This window comes from Onychostruthus taczanowskii, unplaced genomic scaffold, assembly GCF_017590055.1.
Source record: "Onychostruthus taczanowskii isolate IOZ18803 unplaced genomic scaffold, ASM1759005v1 scaffold6, whole genome shotgun sequence".
NCBI classification, from domain to species: Eukaryota; Metazoa; Chordata; class Aves; order Passeriformes; family Passeridae; genus Onychostruthus; species Onychostruthus taczanowskii.
Window position 1 is genome coordinate 6598733 of NW_024503679.1, and position 18955 is coordinate 6617687.

Consider the following 18955-nt stretch of genomic DNA (forward strand, 5'->3'; position numbering starts at 1 on the left):
ATAAAGTAAAATAATACAAAATAATAACAACAGTACTAGCAATGAAAAGGAAAGAGTGAAAGAGGAGTAAAACCCAAGAAAAAGAAGTGATGCACAGTAAAATTGCTCACCAGCTGCTGACCAATGCCCAGCCATTCCCCAAGCAGCCATCAGCTGCTCACAGCCCACTCCCCCAGTTTATATCCTGGGCATGGTGTTCCCAGGTGTGGAAAATCCCCTGGCCAGCTGGGGTCAGCTCTCCTGGCTGTGCTCCCTCTCAGCTCCTCATGCACCTGCTCACTGCCAGAGCATGAGACTCTGACAAGCCCCTGAGTGCAGGTGAGCACTGCTCAGCGCCAGCCAAGTGTCACGGTGGAGTCAGCGTTATTCCCAGAACTCCAAAATGCAGCACTGCACCAGCTGCCAGGAGGAAAATTGCCTCTATTCTAGCTGAAACCAGGACAGCTCTACACCCACACTGTTGAATGGCAGAGATATCTGCCTTACTTCCTTTCTGCTCAGAAAATAGATCTATAATCTGGTGTGGAAATACAAAGGCAAAGCTGTGTGTTACGATAGTCACATCTTCTTCATGTCTCTTTCGTCACTGCTGTTTTAAACAGACTTGTTCTCAAGTCCCTCTAAAAGCTGTACAAAATAAAACTTTATTAACCTTATTTTATGTCTGAGGCTTGGTACAGTGGTCTGAAATTATAGTCGGGGATGGCTGTCATCCCACTTCACAGAATTTTTGTTCTTGATAGTAACCAGGGGAAGTAAGAGGAGAGGGATGTGTCTCCACTGGCTCCCTAACTCCCCCCTGAGTGCAGTGGGCTTGCCTCTCACTGGTGCTGCAATACCAAACTGCTGCATCTCCTGTGTTCTGTGTGCCTGTGCAGTGGAGATGTCTGTCTGCCACCACTGCCATTCTCTGCTGCTGGGCAGACTCGGGGGGCTGAGATTTTGGCTGGAGTTTCCTCTGTGCCTTTCCCTTCTTGTGTTAATTACCTGCTCTCAGCTCTCGCTGCAGCCTCCGGCAGTTCTGCTGTCCTGAATAACAACAAACAAATGTGCTAGGAGTTCTTTTTGAAACAAATGATGAGAAGTTGTATGACTGTGGAGATTAGCTTAAATAAGTCTTCTGAATTATTTAACTAATTACTTTAAGTGTCTCTGTTATAAACAATTTGTTATTCTTTTATGACTGACAGTACTTTCGTAGTTGCAAAATGAAATCTGGGCACACAATGCAACTGAAAAAAAATTCTCTACACTGAAGTAACAATTAATTGTTTTAGCTTTTCAATGCTTATTTCCTTTTCTATTTGTTTGGGGATTTTTTTGCCTTGTTTTTAAGAACTTTTTCTGTCATTACAACATACCGGTTTTGGTCATTGAATTTAGTTTTCTGTTGCTGCTTACATTTACTATATCTCATCCTTAAACTTCACTGATGTTTTTTATACTCTGAACAAATCACCTTTTACTTCTGAATTATGAAGTTAGAGAAAAAGAACTACAGTTGTACATTTCTGCAGCTGACTATTTAAAAATGAAAATTAGATTGTCTGCGAATGCTGTATTAACATTTTAATAAGTGTGTTGCATATTCATGTGGTAGCTAGTCATATGGCATTAATCTGCATTTATGTGTCTAATTGGTGAGATTTATTTTTCTCTTGTTTCTGATCTTTCCTAACTCCATGTTTCAATGATCACTGGAATAATTAGTCATGATGCTCCTATCCTTAAGGCTTCAGTGAGCTCTTCTAAATATTTACTCCTTAGGTCTTCTTGTTAATTTATAATTTAGTGATTTAGAGTTTGTTCTTTCCAGCTTCATTGCTTCATCTACTGCAGCTGAGAAGCTCCATCCAATGTGCATGGTTAACTAAATGATCTCTGGAGCCTTCTTCAGCCAAAGAAAAGCCCCACGGCAGAAATCTGGAAAGCCAGTGATTAAATATTTGCATTGTGTTTTCAGAAGAAAATACAGTGCAAAAATATTGCCCACTGGAGTGACAGGGATGGAGCTCACATCTGGCTTGTGCAGAGAAGTGATGCACAGCAATTGCTTGGGGCTGATTGCAGAGCACAGCAGCACATAAAGACACCTTTGCATGTGGCATTTCGTGCTTAGCGGGAGCCAAATGATGGGGTACGTGCTGCTGGAAGTGCTGGGGCTGCTTGAGCCTCTTTATTTCCTCTTCCTACAGCAGTTCTGTCCCCAGTTTCCAGTGGAGGGTTACTGGGGAGGAGCATGGCTCATATTTACCCACAGCCAGCAGTAAAATAAATGGGTAGTCTGCTTGGTAGCTTCTTGTCTTTTTCAGTGCAGGAAAACATGCTCAGCTCTTAAGACTAATCTCATTTTGGATTATTATTTCTTTCCTTTTCCCTTTTCCCTTCTCTTCCTCCCTTGTAATCTGTGTCTTTGTACCTGGTTCCTTTTCTCTCTCCATCACCTGCTGCTGCTCTGCACAGACTGACAGCTTTGTTTCAGACACCTTTCCTCTGCTGTGCCTAAAATAAGCAGTGCTCTAGTTTTACAAGTGCACTTCAAGTGTGCCAGGCTTAGGGCTCTGAGCGCTTCATCCCCAGCAGTGACTGTATTTGGGCTGTATGAGCCTCCAGACTGTGAGGGTTTGGAGCAGATCTGCTCTGTCCAGAACTGTCCCAGTGAGAGGGAGCAGGGTCATTCGGCTGGGGACGTGTCCACGTGGTTTTTGTGCAGAGTGGTTTGGGTCTGTAGGTACAGCTCTGACAAGCTGTGCTTTTGCAGAGAGCTGGGACCTGCACTCAGGGGCTCTGCTCAGCCATGGCAGTGTGCTGTCCATGGATAGCTCACTCCTTTGAGTGAATATTTACAGGTTTGGGATTGTTTAAGGCAGATGAGTGACATAGAAGGAAGAAAATCATTATTGAAGAATATATTTTTGTCCCAGAAATATAAACCTCAGTGTCAGCGTGTGGGTGTCTGCATATGTTGATTCCTTTGAGCATGCCACTTTTGTATGTCAGTGTTTCCAAATTGTTAACAAAACCCAAGTTCAGTCTTCAGTTACCCCTCTGTGGTAACTATGAAAATTGAAGCAAAGCTTCAGTTGCCAAACATTTTATTTTTTATTTTCAATTACAACTTCTGTAGGAATCATAACCGTCAGCCTGTGCTGCTCATTTTCTTTGTAATATCAATAGAATGTTCAATACATTTTTAACTGTGGTTTGCAGTAAGATGTTGATTATTATACTCTTGTAACTGTTAAGAATTGCCTTAATGTATGAGACTTATGATTATCAGTTTCCTAATACTATTAGGGAAAAATCACTCCTTCACAGGATTCTTTCCCCTGCCTGGTGATGGTGTACAGTAGTAATTAAGATAATGTATTTTTTTTTATCAGCACTTTGTTGGTCTGATTTGTTCCATCCTACTTGTGGTTGATGGCAGATACAGCAAATTCAACTTAATAAATTAACTTTGAGATTTTCTTCTGATTAATTAGTGAAGTTGTCTAGCATCATTTAAGTTGAAAGTAACCTCTGCAAACAGAACTGCATACTGATGAGATCCATATAAACCTTAATGAATGCCAGCGTGGAAAACAACAGTGTTTAATGCATCAATTTCCAAAGTTTTGCTTTTTCTATTTGGACAAAGTATAGTGATTTATTTTGTGGTACTGTGTACCTTTTTCATTAAATTACCCTTAATAAGCAGGCTACCTCTCTGTTTTGTCAGCTTTTCTCTGTGTGCCTGATGGCTTTCACCTACAGGAAAATATTTTTCTATCACTTTTTGTTGTAAAGGAAGCCTGGTGAACTGTTGTGTAGGTGTTTTGAAAGCATCTTTACTGACAGTCTCCAGTTATCCCAGGCATCCCAAGATGATGTCCTCTTACAAAAATGCACGTTTGATCAGCTGCTGCTTTGCTTCTGAGTGCCTGATAAATGGATACTGTGTTTTCCGCTGGCAGAAGTCATGCCAGGGACGATTAACAGCTCTGCATCCAGTGATGGAATGGGAGCCTGCTGTGGTGGCTGCTGGACAAACATCCAGTGGCCTTCCTCCACTTGTGGCCATGACATAGGACTTCTTGAGTTAAAGATCTGCCTTGGAAAGAGGTGGTATTTCTGAGCCCCTGTTGTTAGAATGCAAAGGGAAAAGTCTTCCTTTCTGATGAGATGATTTTGGAGTTGTTTCTTCTACTCGGAGCTGACATTTTGTATGTTACAGGTACAAGATGGGAGATGGGGGAATCAGCTTGGTGTAGCTTGAGGGACTCCTTGTCCAAGCAGTGGTTGTTTTCAGGCAGCAAAAGGGTTAAGGATGGTTGTAGCTGGAGTTCACATGAGGCATCCTGCTGGTAGCTAAGCAGTGAGCTTTCCTAAACTGTTGCAGGAGTGACCTCTGACTAATCCCTGGATCCATCAGTTGCAGAGTGCTGGCTCATCCCTGTGCTCCTCTGGAGTGCAATTTGTCATATGCTGACCTCAGTTTTCCTCATTTGTGTTGGGAGATGTTGCTGACAATTAATTAATCTTGTCACCTTTTTACATTTTTACAGTCAAGAGCTGTGTTTCCTGGATGTAATCATAATGACAAGTGGTGCATTTTGTTAATTTAAGAAAAAAAAAAGTACATCTTCTGATTATGAGAGTCTTGCAGAATGTTTTTACCAAGCTGTTGAAGAGAAACAAAGGTTTTTAAGAACTTGGGCTGTTTTGGAGTGGTTCAGTTTGCAGCTGGAACAGACTCATGAGAATTCAGGTTGTGAATAAGAATATTATTCATCTTTGCTTTGCATGTTTGATGAGCAGATGCCAAAGTTCTTTACTTTGGGAGAGAGGAGAGATCAGCATCGTTGCTTCCATTCTATAAGTTGGAGCAGACAGGGGGATTGGGAGGGCAGCTTTGGTGAGTTCACCAAGGTGGCAAAAGCAGAGCTGTGAGCCCCTGAATCAGAAATCCTGGTCCTGTGTCTGGTGACTTGGTGACACCAGCTTGACAGTGAAATGTGTGAGAGTAGAGTGTGTAACTGCCAGTGGAGTGCAGTTCAGTGCTCTCAGTCTACAAAAATGAGAAAATGAGCTGCATTTTTCAAGACCTCGTTTCCTGCAGCATTAAGGGGTCTCTGTGCTAGGTAACATCTATAAACTCATAATAAATAATAAATATTCCTAATCACATTTGCTTTCACTGAGGTTTTCATGTTTTCCAGGCGCTTTACAAGCCCTACCAAAGCCTGTCTCCTCTAATACTGGAGTCTCAGTTTCTGCTTGTGTAGAAGACAAGGCAGAGGTGGTGTGCTGTGGCCAGGCCTGGATCAGCCCAGAGCTGGTCCCAGGCACTGAGGTTCCTGTCACTGACCCTCTGCTCAGAACATTCTCTTTTCTCCAGCAGCTAAAGATGTCAGTGAGAAATGCTGTTAGGCTTAAAAAAACAAGTTAAACTGGAAATATATTTAGAAATTAGATTAAAGAACATGGTTTATTGGACTGATGTTTCATGCTTATTAAAAGTGAATGCTTTTACAAAGACTTAATTAAGAATTAACTGCTTAGTCAGGAGCAATTGTTGTGACTCGAGGTTGCAGCTGAAGAATTCTCTGAATTGTTAATGTGTGGTGTCTGTGAAGACCGGGATGTGTCAGGCCAGAGCATGTCAGATCCAGGTGGTCAGAATAAACCAATGGATGCAGCATGGGAAGGTGGAGCAGACACAGAAATGTGGCTGCTGTTGTGTGCTTGCTTCTGGGGCAAAGCACTTGTAACTCACTTTTTATTTTGTGTTCTTTTGCTCTTTGCCCATCACATCGCTACAGAATGGTTCGCAGCACTTCAGTCTCTGTAATCGTCCTTGGTGCTTGCCTAGCACTTTGCACACTGGGTATTTTACAGATGTTACCTTGTGAATCCACACACCAGCCCTTGGAGGGTGGAAAAAATGAATTCTCTGTGTCAGGCTGCACCTTTTGGGATGTGCCAGCGCAGGGGAATTTGGGGCTTTGGCACTGGGCGCGCCGCGGTGGCGTGGCTCCGCTGGGGAAGGGCTGTGCCCGCTGCTCGGACAGCCCTGCAGGAGGACATTTGGGAAATCAAGGGTGAGGGTAGAGCTCTTACCAGCTCTGCCTGGTTGCAGGGAAGGTGACCTCCCAGGGAGAGCAGCTCAGCAGAGAAAATGGCAAAGTGTGCTTGTGCAGCGTGGGCTTGGAGCGGGTGGAAAGTAAGAGGACAAAGCAGGGGAACTTTCCCATTCTAAGGGGGCCGCTAGCCAAATCCAGAAACAGGGGATGACAGAATTTATTTGAGGCTGTGAAGAACTTTGAGATTAAAATAGTTTATTCAGAAGGTTGATGAAGGGCAAGATGTTGCCTCCTGCTCTCGATGTGAGAGGTACCAGGAAGGCAGCCCAGAGCTGGCTGCTGCTTTCCATCAGTCCAAGAGCATTAGAAAACTGCTGAATGAATTCTTGTTTGTTTATTTATTTATTGAACAGTTAAATTACTTCTGTTTGAAAAGCAAATCCTGGGTTTGTAGAGTTGCCAGGTTTTATAATGGCTGCTAGCAGATGCTGCATGCCCTGGGCTGGGTTTCAAAGGCCTTTGCACTGGAGGAGTGCAGCTGAGCGTGCACAGCCTTGTTTGCTGCCACACAACACTGCCCTTAGGCAAAGGTGAAGCTAAATATATTGCACTGACTCGTGTTAAACCTCCCAGCACTGGTGGGTTTTACAGCTGCCTTTTATTTTAAATGGAGAAGCAATTTTGGTCTTCAAGAAAAACAAGTAATTGTTAACAGTGGGAGCATGGCAGAAAAGTGGAGCACAGCTGTCCAAAAAATGAACCTGGGACCTGCTGTGGCAGGGCTACCTGAGGGCAGCTCTTGAGGACAGCACAGGCTGGTGAGTCTGCAAGGAAAAGCTCAATCCTTGTACCACTCCAAAACCACATTGTGTGCTGAAAAGAGAAGAGTGTCCTGGAAAAAAAAAATGCAGCTATGGTTTGGTTTCAAGTTTACAGTCAGTGGTAATTTTAGGAAACACCATTTATTTCAGCATTTATTGAAATCAGACATATTTAGTGAGCCTTCAGAGGAGTTGTACAAAGTCTTATTCATCTTACACCAAGGATTTTTCTTTCTGGTGCTTTATTGTTTGCCTGCATTCATCAGCTGTGCATCCTCTTTCCTGCCTTGGGAGATGTCAGTCCCTGGATCCAGGGCTCCCTTTAGCCTGCTGGGGCTGGGAAGGTCCTTCCTAAATTTCTTAAGGAGTTAATCAAGCTTCTTTCTGTGAAGCTCACAAAACATTCAATACTGCAGAGAACTTTTGGCTGTGCATTGATACCTGATGAAATCTGCTGGGTTTCACAAGAAAATAGTTCAAAATTTTTTCTGTGGGTAATTATTCCAAAACTGAATGAGCTATTTGGAATATGTGGAGTACTAGGCATATTCTTCTTTGATTCTGTGATTCCTATAACAGCAGTACTTCTAAGTTACTTGGGAACATCAATAATTACCATATATAAAGTTACAGTGATATTTAGCACTTTCACACTGATTTAAGTGCGTTAGGTAAACTTCATTTATTTTGGCTTTGTTGCCAGTGCCTCATGGTGAGGGAAATGATCATTATTAAACAGATTTTTTTTAGTCATGCTGTCAAAGATCTGTGAATGTTCTGACTGTAGATACTACAGGTTATTTTGGTCATATGCTGTCACAAGTATACAATGGGGATGCTGAGAGATTGATTGCAAAAATAGGATGTTTATTTTGGTCAGAGTTTTGTTTATACTGCTGGAGACACTAAATCATGTCAGCTGCATATGTGTACATGTATCCTTGAGAGGTTTGGAAATGCTTTAAGGTGTAAAACATGAAACATAGCTTAAACAGTGTTTTTTGTGGGTCCTTAGTTAATCCTGTGTCTCTCAGAGAAGCTGCAGCTGATGAAAGAACAGCAAGATTTCAAACCTGCCAGCATTTCAGGAACAGCTGCTATCAGCAATGTCATTAATTGGGGGTTTTTTTGACCTTTCAGCAATGTCATTAGTTCTTCAGTTATTTGCTTGGGTTGGAGTTCCTGCTGTCATAATTCAGCTGTAGGATGGCAAAGCACAAAGTTCCTTTTCTCTCTTTGATGGGCATGATGCACACTGGGCTTGGTGGTACTTGTGTGTGTGCTGAGAGCAGCATCTCTCCCAAACGTTCCCTGAGTCACAGCTTCCTTCCCTGGCAGCTTATGTCAGGTGTTTTGATCATTGAAAATTCACTGCTTTGAAAATGTAAAGCAATTTCAGGCTTACAAGTCTATCTTATCACCACAGAACTGCAATAGAAGAGCAGTAGTGAGATAAAGAAGACCAAACTCTCACTTCTAGATTAAATTAAAGCTATTTATTGTGTACTTGCATTCAGGCAGTAGGGGAGTTTTTGAGGAGCAGTGGTTAGTTTTTGAAGATCACAGCATCAGGTCTTTAGCAACAGTTTCTGCTGTTTTGAGTTAAATAAAAATGAAATTATCATATGCAATGGGGTTGATGCCCTTACCCATAACTTAAACCTGTTATTCCAAAAGAAGAGAATAAAGCAGTCGCGACTCCACAAGGAGAAGAAAAAAAAGGGAGAAAACAAAGAAAAGCCAGGAGATTTAATTAATTAGCCTTTTAGCACTGAGGCAGTGAGGAGAGAAGATGTCCTGGAGGTGGTGGCCTTCAAACCACCCTGACAAGAAGCTTCCTTAAAAACATCAGCACTTAGGCAGTGTCCTCAGGTTAACAAACATAAATGATTTGGGATCAAAGGCAACCTAAGTACTAATGTTCTTCTCATTAAATTGCCCTGTTATTTGCTTTCTTCTTTATATATTAAGAATATTGCACTCTGATCTTTTCTGCCAAGCTCATTTGTGTTATGACATGGAGACCATTCAGCTTTGAAGTAGTTCATCACAGCAAGCATTTCAAAGTCTGTATCAGAATCTTTCCAAATCAGCTGTTAATGACACAATTTTTCCAGGGAGAGATGCTGTGGCTATGAATGGATTGATAGGAGTATTGAGGTTGATGACAATGATTTCTGTGTTCCTTTTGATATCAGTAATTCTGTATTCCTTTTGTTTGTTTTCCCAGGTTGATGTTTGTGTGGAGGGTGTGTTTATATACATGTATTTAACATTATTTGCTGTGGAGTCATGAGTCTGAAAGCCAAGATCAAGTGATTCATCCAATGCATCAGTCATAGGAAGCAAAAAAGCCCAAAAAAGTGTTGTGCTTTGATGGTTCCAATAGCTTTGGGCTTCTTTAATCCTCTCTGAAATGCTTGTTGATAGAGAGGTTTTTAACTTCTAGTTTCCTGCTTCAGAGAGATATTTTCAGTTGGTACAGAGGAAGAAGGTAAACAAAGATACCTGTGAGGATTTTTTAGTCTGTATGTCTTGATTATCCTGATCTGTTTGGACAGTTTGCTGTGGAAGTGATGACTTGGATGCAGTAAGCTGGTTTGCTTTTTGTGGGAAGCAGCTTGAGTGGGTGCAATTTTGAATGAAAATAGTTTGAAAATTTGAAAATAGTTTGAAAAAATATTTGCAACTTTGATGTTTCAATTCTTGCACTGGTTTTTCTCTTTTTTTTTTTGCCTCAATTTTTCCTTTGGTCAGCTGAAATTGTTACAAGCTGCCCTGGCTAATGACAGCTGTCAATGGCTGGTCAGTGTTGTTGCAGCACTCTGTACAAATTGGAGGTGCCCAGTGAGTCTTGCTCTTGCTTCCAATTTATCTGACAGCTGTGCCCTTGTGAGAGGAGCAGCTCCTCCACACTGAGCTCTTCTGAAAGCATCTATCATGCATTTTTATAAAATACAAAATTTAAAGTAGCCAGTGCTATTAAAAGCATTGCATTAAGATATATCCTCAACAAAGGGGTTTTTTACCTCTTGAGAATAAGGTGATGTTTTTAAAACCACTTGCTGGTTTCTTGTGTGTTGTCATTTCCTTCATAATCTGCAAAACCCTTTTCTGCATGTGAGGTATCTCAAGACAGTTTGCAGCACTCTTTCTTCCTCAGTGCTGAGCCTTCTTGGACCAGCAACTATCTTCAGTGTTAAATTTTGCAATGTTTATTCAAAGCATGAGAAGCCCCTGTTGCTATGTAGGCTGTAATCTCGAGCTTCCAGCAGCTAGGTAAAACTACATCTTTTCAGTTTTGGCTCTCTGACAGTGAATTTCCTCATAAACATATTGCCTGTCAACAAAATTTTGTAGATAAAGTGCAGTTGTCTTTAAAAGTTACCAGCCTATGCAGAAATATGGTTCTGCACTGTTTTTTTTGTGATAGAGAACGTCTTAAATTGCCAGTTAGGTGTTGCATAGTGTGTCCTCAGTCTTGTATTTATCGAGAAATAGCTGTTAACCTCCCATGATTCCCGAAGTACAGGCCTGAGAGAATTTATACAGATGAGGTCTGAACCAAATCCTGTGCTTTGCAAGCAACCTCAGCCTGTCATTTCACATTTCAGCTGGTGAAGTGTCTGCGCCTGTCATCTTAAAATGGCTCTTTTAATGTAGGTTTGTCGTTTCTTTATTCTTCTGCCGTTCAGAAGCAGCAGAAGCTGAATGTGATCCTGAACATAACGTGGTGTTTCCATGAGTGGTAAATTGCTCCCAGTCAAACTGTTTCAGTCTTATCTTTTCAAAATAATTTGGCTTAATATTGCATCACAGTGCTGTAGTTCTGTGTGCTAGGATCTGATTGCTCTCTGCCTTTGGGGAAAGAGAGCTCCTCCACCTCTCATCTCCCAGATTGCTTTTCCTCATTTCTGTTTGCAAAAGCATAATTAAAAATGTTCCCTACATTCAGAAGTAATAAATTTTAAAATCATCTATTTTCATGTTTTAAGCAGAGAAAAAACTGCAGGAAGATGAAATATTGTATAAAAAGTGGCATCTGGCTGCAAAGAGGTGTCACACATAAAGCTGTTGCCCTACTTACTTGTTTCATTGGTTGAAAGTTATAATTATGGCTTTTTTTCTGACTAGTGACATGTTAAGTACTCAAAATGTCAGGTCAAAGGTCAGGGGCTGATGTTTTAACTAAAAATAACTCTAAAGGTGTAGTATATATCTGAGAAAGAACTTGAGTGGCATCACTTTTGTTTTCTGGGGATTTTTTCCTTTGTCTTGGTCTTTCAAATTTTGTTTTGTTTTTAGCACAGCCTGATTATGAAAATTTCATTTGACATAAACAGAGGCTATACCTGCTTATACCAAATAATAATAAAAAAAATTCTCACTACATTTCATACACCATCCAAGGGCCTTTGATGCTGGTCTACTTGTTATTTTCCTTTTAAGTGTGGTGGGGTTTTTTCCTTTAAAGTTTTATGCTGTTGAAGAGCTTTGTGCTGAGCTGGCACAGCTGCCTGGCAGGACCACTGCACCTCCTCCAGGACTGAATGTGGCATGTTGTCCCTAAGCCAAGCCTTGCCTGGGGCTGTGGCGGTCAGAGCCCGTCCCCTGCTGCTCTTGGGTTGTGTGACACTGCCCTTCCCCTGCCCGGTGTGATCTGGGGCTGTTGTTGTGTTTTCCTTTCTCTCTGGCAAGAAGCACAATGATAATATGCTAGAGGATGGGCTCTGCAGTGCGTTAAGGCAGAACAATGGATTAATGTACTGGGGGAGACAAGAGCAGCCCTGAGCGTGGATGGAGTGCTGCAGAACTGAGGAGCCTTTGTTTGCCCTGGTGGCTGCTGCAGACACAAAGTCCCTGCAGGAGGGACAGCAGCGATGCTTGCAGCTCACACAGAGCAAACCCTCTCTTCTCTAGGCCAGTGAATGCAATGTGGATGTGTGTATGTGCTTAGGAATGGAATAATGGATCCCTTATTCCTGGCACATGAGTCTGTGAAAAGGAGAAGTCTTCATATCTTATGACATGGGGGAAGGAAACTCTGCTAATTAGCAGCAGTATTGTTAAGGAGAAATCATTTCAAACTCATTTTTTCATTACTGTCTTTGTAAAAGTGGAACTCCTGGTAAAAGACTAAGGAGTGCAAAGCCAGTGTGTGTTTTCCATGTTCCCACACGTGTCCTTCAGGAATGTGACAGAATGAGACACCTTTATTTCCATGTCTTTTCTTGGCAAAACAGCTTGGTTTTTATTGACAGTTTTGTCAGAAGTCTGTGTGAGTTTGCATTCCTTGGTTTTCTGAAAGCTTTTTGTACTTTGGGAACTAAAAAATGTAAACCATCAGAGGATCCATTTCACAGAGCTTTCTCAGTCTTCATATATTTAATGATATTTAATACATGAAACAGCTGGTGATCTACAAATGACAAGCTTGTTATGTTGTTGCCTATCTCCTGTGTTAGGCAGTCCCTGCAATCAGACCAGAAGTTTCATATTTTCAAATGGCATGGGGTTTTCTTTTTTGTATTTCAAAGAGCACAGGAGGAAAATAGAGAGAATGGTGCCAATCCTATGAAGAAGTGGTTGGTTTTGACTCACTGAAGGAACTGTCTGTGGGAGAGGAAAATTGTTTGTTACCAGTTGTCCCATTTAGACGTGCATTTTTAGGCATTTACTTGGATTTCTCCTGCGTCCTGCTGCTGCTCTATTTGAGCAGGAGGATCCATAAAACTCCTGCAGTTTCCTGAGCCACAGGCTCTCTCCCACACACCTCTGTCTACCAGGAGTGAACTCTGCGAGGGGGAACGGCAAAGAAACAAGAGTGTTTCTTCTTCATTTTCCAGCTGGAAATCTTTCTTTTTCCTGCAAGCCATCCCAGGCACACAGACCTCCCTGCAGATCCTGCAGAGAGGCTTGATGGCCACTGTCACACGAGGTCTCACCAGAGGGAGGGATGATCCCTGTGGCCAAGGCTGGCGTCTGGCAGTGGGTCTGTGTGACCTGCACTGCACAGCCTGGGTTACTCTTCTGCCTTCCCCTGACTGACAGCTTGGTGTGCCTGAATGTGAGAGCTGTGAGAGCTGTAGTCATTCACACCTACTGCATGTGTTACATGGAAGTTGAGAACATAAAATTAGGTTGCTTTGATCTTCTTAACACATTGCTATTAAATTAAAATCAGCGCTCAGCCATTCCAAATAAATTCTTTTTGCCAAAATGTGGAATATCTGCCTCAACTGGTACTTTAATTTGTTAGACAGATACTGCCTTGGCTCTCCCAGGGATGGGTGACAGAGGCTCCTCCAGCCTGTGGCTGTGAGCAGCACAAAGTGGTGCTGGAGCTGTGCTCTTATCTGAGAGCTTGGCGTTGTTCTTGCAGAATGAGACCTTGAGATTTGCAGGTCTGTAAATAATCGTTACCCAGAGCCTGTGCCCACAGGTGATTAACTGGGCCTAACTCAGCATTTATTGTGGGAACTTGTCCAGTTTATAGTGCCCCCATATCTGTGGGACTTAAATTGGCTTGCTTAGACTGCAGAGGTCAGCGGGTGTGGGTGATATTAGTGGTGCTGCCCACAGAGCCCAGCCCTGCCCGGGGAGAGCAGCTGGTCAGCAGCTCCATCATCAGCAAAGCAGGGCAAGACCAAATGGGTGTGATGAGAATGGTGCTCAAGCCCAGGGTGGGGGACAGAGCTGGTCACTGTCCTTCTGTCAGGTGGGAATGCCTGGCCAGGCACCCAGGGTGCCTGAGGTACCTCTGGGGTTGTCACAAGATGGACAGCATCCTGGGAGAGAGGAAGAGAGGAGGAGGAGGAGGAGCTCTTGCCTCTGGGGCCATGGTGCATTGGAGGTCATGCTGAGGGACATGCACACAGTCCTGTCCATCTGGGGCTGGTTCTGTGTTGGGATACCAACGTGCTCCTAGGCATGACACCTAACACCAAGGTGAGGCAAAATCACCAGCTTTTGGCTAAGGTGGACAGGCCAAACACAGAGAAGAACTCATGTAATTTATACATGTTTGGTAAATAGCTTCATTGTTTCAGCAGCAGGGATTTTTCTATCATCCCAGAAACAGAATCCAGATCTTCTGCCAGGCCTTTAGGCTACAGAAACCATAGGTAGCTTTTCCATGCATATGTCTTTGATTTCCCTGCACAGCAGTTCCTGATGCCACTGGCAGGCCCTGCAGACTGTCACTGAGGTGCCTGAAATGTCATTCACAGCTCCTGTGCTGCAAGGACAGCCTGGTCTGTACCTTGGCTGTGCTCTCTGTGTTCCAGACCCAGCTCTGTAAAGCTTTGGGGGAAACTTTTATTTCTCCTTTTGCTTCCTTTCGTGTTAGTATGTAAAATAGGATTAAGCTTACCCAACTCATAGAAATACTTCAAAATACTTTTTTTTAAAACTTAATTTGCTTTGAAAATGTGAAAGCTTTATAAAGCACATATGGTCTTTATCTGAAAAGTTTCAGGCTCTATTAATGTTAATTTCTGTGTTATTTTGTAGTGTGTTGTTTACTCATATAGTTGGCTTTATATACCGAGTTCTCTGTGTGTTGAGAGAAAATTGTTTTAGGACCAAATGGAAATTATTCTTTTTTACAAGAGAAGAATTTTTTCCACAACAAAGGGACTGTCTTCACTCTAGAGCTGCTACCTCTGTCCTGAACAGCCATGCTTGAATTTTTCAGATTCAGAATAATTCTGGGACAAGCTGGTGATTAGAGCAGAGGGACGAAAGGTTTCTGTGGCTGACTCTGCTGTTGATTTTGCCCTCTGTAAGATGGCATTCGTGATCTTTACTAATGGCCACAGACTCTGGGTGGAAGTAGCTGCAGAAGCATGCAGTGCATAGCGGTAGGAGATCCTTGGCTGTAGCCAGGCTCCCTGAGCAGCTCTGCTGGCTGGCTGGCCTGCCCAGCAGCGCCCATCCTGGAGGAGCATCCTGCTGGCAGGATCCGGCCGGGCGGCGCGGTAGCCGAGCGCCTCGTGTGTGCCGCCTGCACTCACCTTGTGCTGAGCTGATGACATCCAGCGTGGAGGGGCGGCTGCCGAGCTGGGGACACAGGAAAGAAGTGTCCTTGAGAGAACAGCTGGGGATTCACGTGTGTTTGTGTTTCAGAGATGAGAGAAACCAGTCCATCATTGTCAGTGGGGAGTCTGGAGCTGGAAAGACTGTCTCTGCTAAGTATGCCATGAGGTACTTTGCCACCGTCAGTGGATCTGCCAGTGAAGCCAATGTTGAGGAGAAGGTCTTGGCCTCCAACCCCATCATGGAGGTAAGAGAGCTGCTGCACCAAAACCCATCCTCCAGCTGCAGTCATTACTGGGACAAACATTCAACAGAGGCAGCCATCCACGCTTCCTAAAAACATTTATAAATATACATTAAAATTTTGTGTTCAATCCATTTACAAGGAGTTGCTCTAGGCATCATTTATGAGAGACTGAGAGAAGATGGGAGCTAACGTTACAATATTGTTAATGTATTTCACATAAAGTAATTCTAATGTGAATACTGCTTTAAGTCTCTTCAGCTTTGTTACTGGTAGTTCCCAGACTGCTGGCCAAGTGCAATTGAAGAAGACTGGATTTGTGTGTATCCAAAGAGGATAAAACTGTTGGTCTTACCCACCAAATATTGTGCAGTAGAAGAGAGACTGAGGAAACAAAGGTGCATGGGATGCACACCATTTCTTTCAGAGGAAAAAAACATATCAGAAGACATAGTATTGCTATAATTAGCTCAGACTCATGTTTCAGTTCTGGAAATTGTTGTAACCAACTATAGTCAAGTCCCAAGGCTTTGGGGTGCAGGTGCTGGTAATAGACTTTGAGAGGACATGTACAATTCCTCCTGCTTCAGGGTCTCTGTTCTCTGGGAAGCTCATGACATAATTCTGATGTCACAGCCAAGCAGAAAAGATTTCTTAGACATATCTGAATTGTTTCTGATGTCTTTGCCTACATATATAGATTCAAGTTGTGGCTGAGGTTAAGGAACTATGTCAGGAAATGATTCATCAGAGAGAAAGTCTTGGGGGAATTTCTGGAGGGAAGTAACCCTGTCCATAGGCACACATGTACTTATGCCTTGGTAGATGTTGAACATCTCTCTGCCGAGTGAAAGATCATGAGGAAATAGGGTGCATGCAGTGAAATGTGAAATGCAAAATGCTGCCATTGTTTTTTTCCTCAGGTATTTTAAAAAATGAACTGTGTTTTATTCCTCCTTTCCTCCTGGCATGAGGAGTTCATGATACCCAAACTATAGCTGCCCCATCACAGTTGTGTGTGTCTGTGACAAGGTAATTGTGCTTGGTTTGTGGTGCTGTGTGCTGTTTGGAAATTTCTTCTGTGGGGTGAAACAAGCTGTGCTGTGCTGGGCAGTGACTCATCAAATGTCCAGCCTTGGGAGCAAGCCCAGGAGCTGCGCCTTGCCTGGAGCTGCAGCTGCCCCGGCGAGCAGGGGCAGGGGTGCAGGCTGAGCCCCAGGGAACACCTTGCAGTGCTGCAGTGCTTGCAGGAGGGGCCACGTCCCACCCAGACCCCCGAGTGTGGCTGATGGGAGCAGTGCTGAGCCCTGGCAGCCCTGCCCTGGCAGCAGGACCGTGGCACAGGAGTGCTGCCATCAGCCTGCCAGTGGCAGCCTGCTGAGAGGCTCTCAGGACAGAGGCACTCAGGACAGCTCTCAGGACAGAGGCTCTCAGGACAGCTCTCAGGCTGGGCCTGGGTGTTTGCCTGGTGAAACACAAACTCTGCAGCTTTCCCTGCACCACTTCTTCTGTTTATCTCGAAGCCTAAAGCAAACATGCTGCTCTCAGTCCTTGGGCCCAACCTCCCAGGCAGTGGCCATCAGCTCACCACTAATTGGCTGAATTAATTTCCAAAAGCAAGGAGGTTTAAATTGAGGACCAAAAGAGCTTCCCATCTATACCTTTTTTCATTCACTGAAAATCAGTGGTGGTGCTTTATTTTTATTTTCTATTTTTTTATTTTGTGAACGTGGGTATATCTAAATATATATTTCAGTTGCCTTAAAGATTATTATAATTGGATGTAAGTTATCTTTTTAACTTCCAACACTTGAACTTTAAGTTACCTTTAGATTGAGTGTTGTAAAATTTGATGTTGAGACAGACTCTTATGATAGCATAATTAATGTTTTGAATTCTTCAGTTGATTAATCAGTAGAAACACAAATTAACCCATATATTTGAGGAAGAAAATGAGTAGTTCATTTTAGAAATTGGAAACTCCTCATTAGCTGAGCTGACTGTAAAACCTTAGGAGTAGAAGGTAATTTAATTCTTAAATTTCTGTTTGGACAACCTAAACATTGGTGTTTTATGAGCTACCATCACATTATCTTAGCCTACTAAATACTCAGTAATGTCAAGAGATAACTGTACATTTTTGGCAACTATTTAAGTGACTACTTTTGTAGTCAATAACTATATACAGTTTTCCTATTGCAAATGTGGAAATCAGTAAGTCTTAAAACATGTTTATTTGTCATTTCCTGCCTCTCATTCTTTGTTACCCTCTATAGCTATGCAAATAGCACAGCTTTGTATGTATTCAGGCAAGCAATCTGATAATCCCAAAGATTTTCTGTTTTTATCAGTAATACCTTTCAAAGGAATAATTGGTTTCTGAAATATCATAGTATTGTATTGCTACCACCAACAACCAAGTATATCACAGTAGCAATCATTTTCTTCTTTCAAAAAAATGCAAGGGTGCAGTTAGAGTACATTCAGTTTGAATGAATTTGGTGTTTCTTAGAAGTGCAGAGGTGCAGTTTGTTCCTAGATCCTTTGCAGCAGCTGTCCATCTGATGCCCACTTGGACATCTGCTGTTGGGTGTACGTGCTGCTGCTGCTCTCCTGGGGTTTCTGGCAGTCTAATCCCACTGGCCAGGCTGTACCAGCTGGCACTGACCCATTCATGGCCTTCTGCTTGCAGATTTGGGATACTCAGCACTGCTGCTTGCTCTCATTTGTTTTTCTCAAGTTTATTTCAGTACAGAGTTCCAGTGGATGGCTGTGTGGACTGGGAAATTTGGGCACAGATGCAGTGGTGCACTTAGGGCTTAGTAACACACACACAGTGATGAGGGGCACTTGCTGCATCTCAGATATTCCAAATGCCATTCCTTTTGATACAGAGATACCTTTAGGAATGTTTTAGAAGGTGAGTTGCTGTATGATGTCTAAAACATGGTCTGATTGAGAAGAGAAAATGCTTTTGTTTGGAGTTCAGCGTGTTTTGATTTGCATGCCCTGATTCTGATGTGTCCAGCTGGTACCTGTTGTTGTGAATCCTAAGGCTGAGGAGGTAAGGCAGGATTGCACCATGGAGGATCCACAGTCAGTATTTGCCCCGGGCATCCCAGGACATGTAATACAGAGGGAATGCACAAGGTATTGTTTGTTGTGTGTGGAGCTGTATTGAATTAATCTGAGAAAGTTCAGCATCCAGGGCTGTCTCTGAGGCAGTAACCAGGCTGCTGTGGAAGAGGTTCAGTTTCACATGACATGAGCCTGTGCATATTGATTTTTAGATTAGGCTTAGGCACACAGTAAATATTTTTAAATGCTATGTTTGCAGAAATAGTTTGGAAATGTGATGATTAGAGAGTAATAGTAATGATAAACTGTTAGCCAGGCAGAACAGAGTGGGCTGTGGGTTTATAATAGGTAGACTTGCAAAAGTTGCAAGTACTATAGGTGTATGTGTACACCTACACATATAAATATATCCAGGTGAAATAATTCTTACAGTTTTACTAAGTCTTTGCAAGAAATCTCTGTGTATGTGAGCTTTCTGTTAGACTCTTTATTTCCTTTTGAATGACTTCAAAGAACAATAAAGGATTTTTAGCTGTAAAATCAGACTATGTGGAAGTGAAATAATTGCTAGGAGTATCAGCTCCCAGTCTTGCATTAATGAAATAACTGTATTTTGATGTAACTTGTTGACCAGGCAGAGACTGTTCTTCATTAGATTTTTGACTATTTTTAAACCAGGACACGATTAATGTTGTTAAGTGTTTATCAGC

General features: G+C 42.7%; 1 protein-coding gene across 1 annotated transcript in view; it reads left to right on the forward strand.

Annotated features, from left to right (window-relative positions):
* Positions 1 to 18955, forward strand: part of MYO5A (myosin VA) — a 97512-nt gene that overhangs the window by 27251 nt on the left and 51306 nt on the right. The window contains exon 5 of the mRNA XM_041418782.1: positions 15014 to 15170. Coding sequence (XP_041274716.1) covers positions 15014 to 15170 — 157 coding nt within the window. The remainder of the gene's footprint in view (positions 1 to 15013; positions 15171 to 18955) is intronic.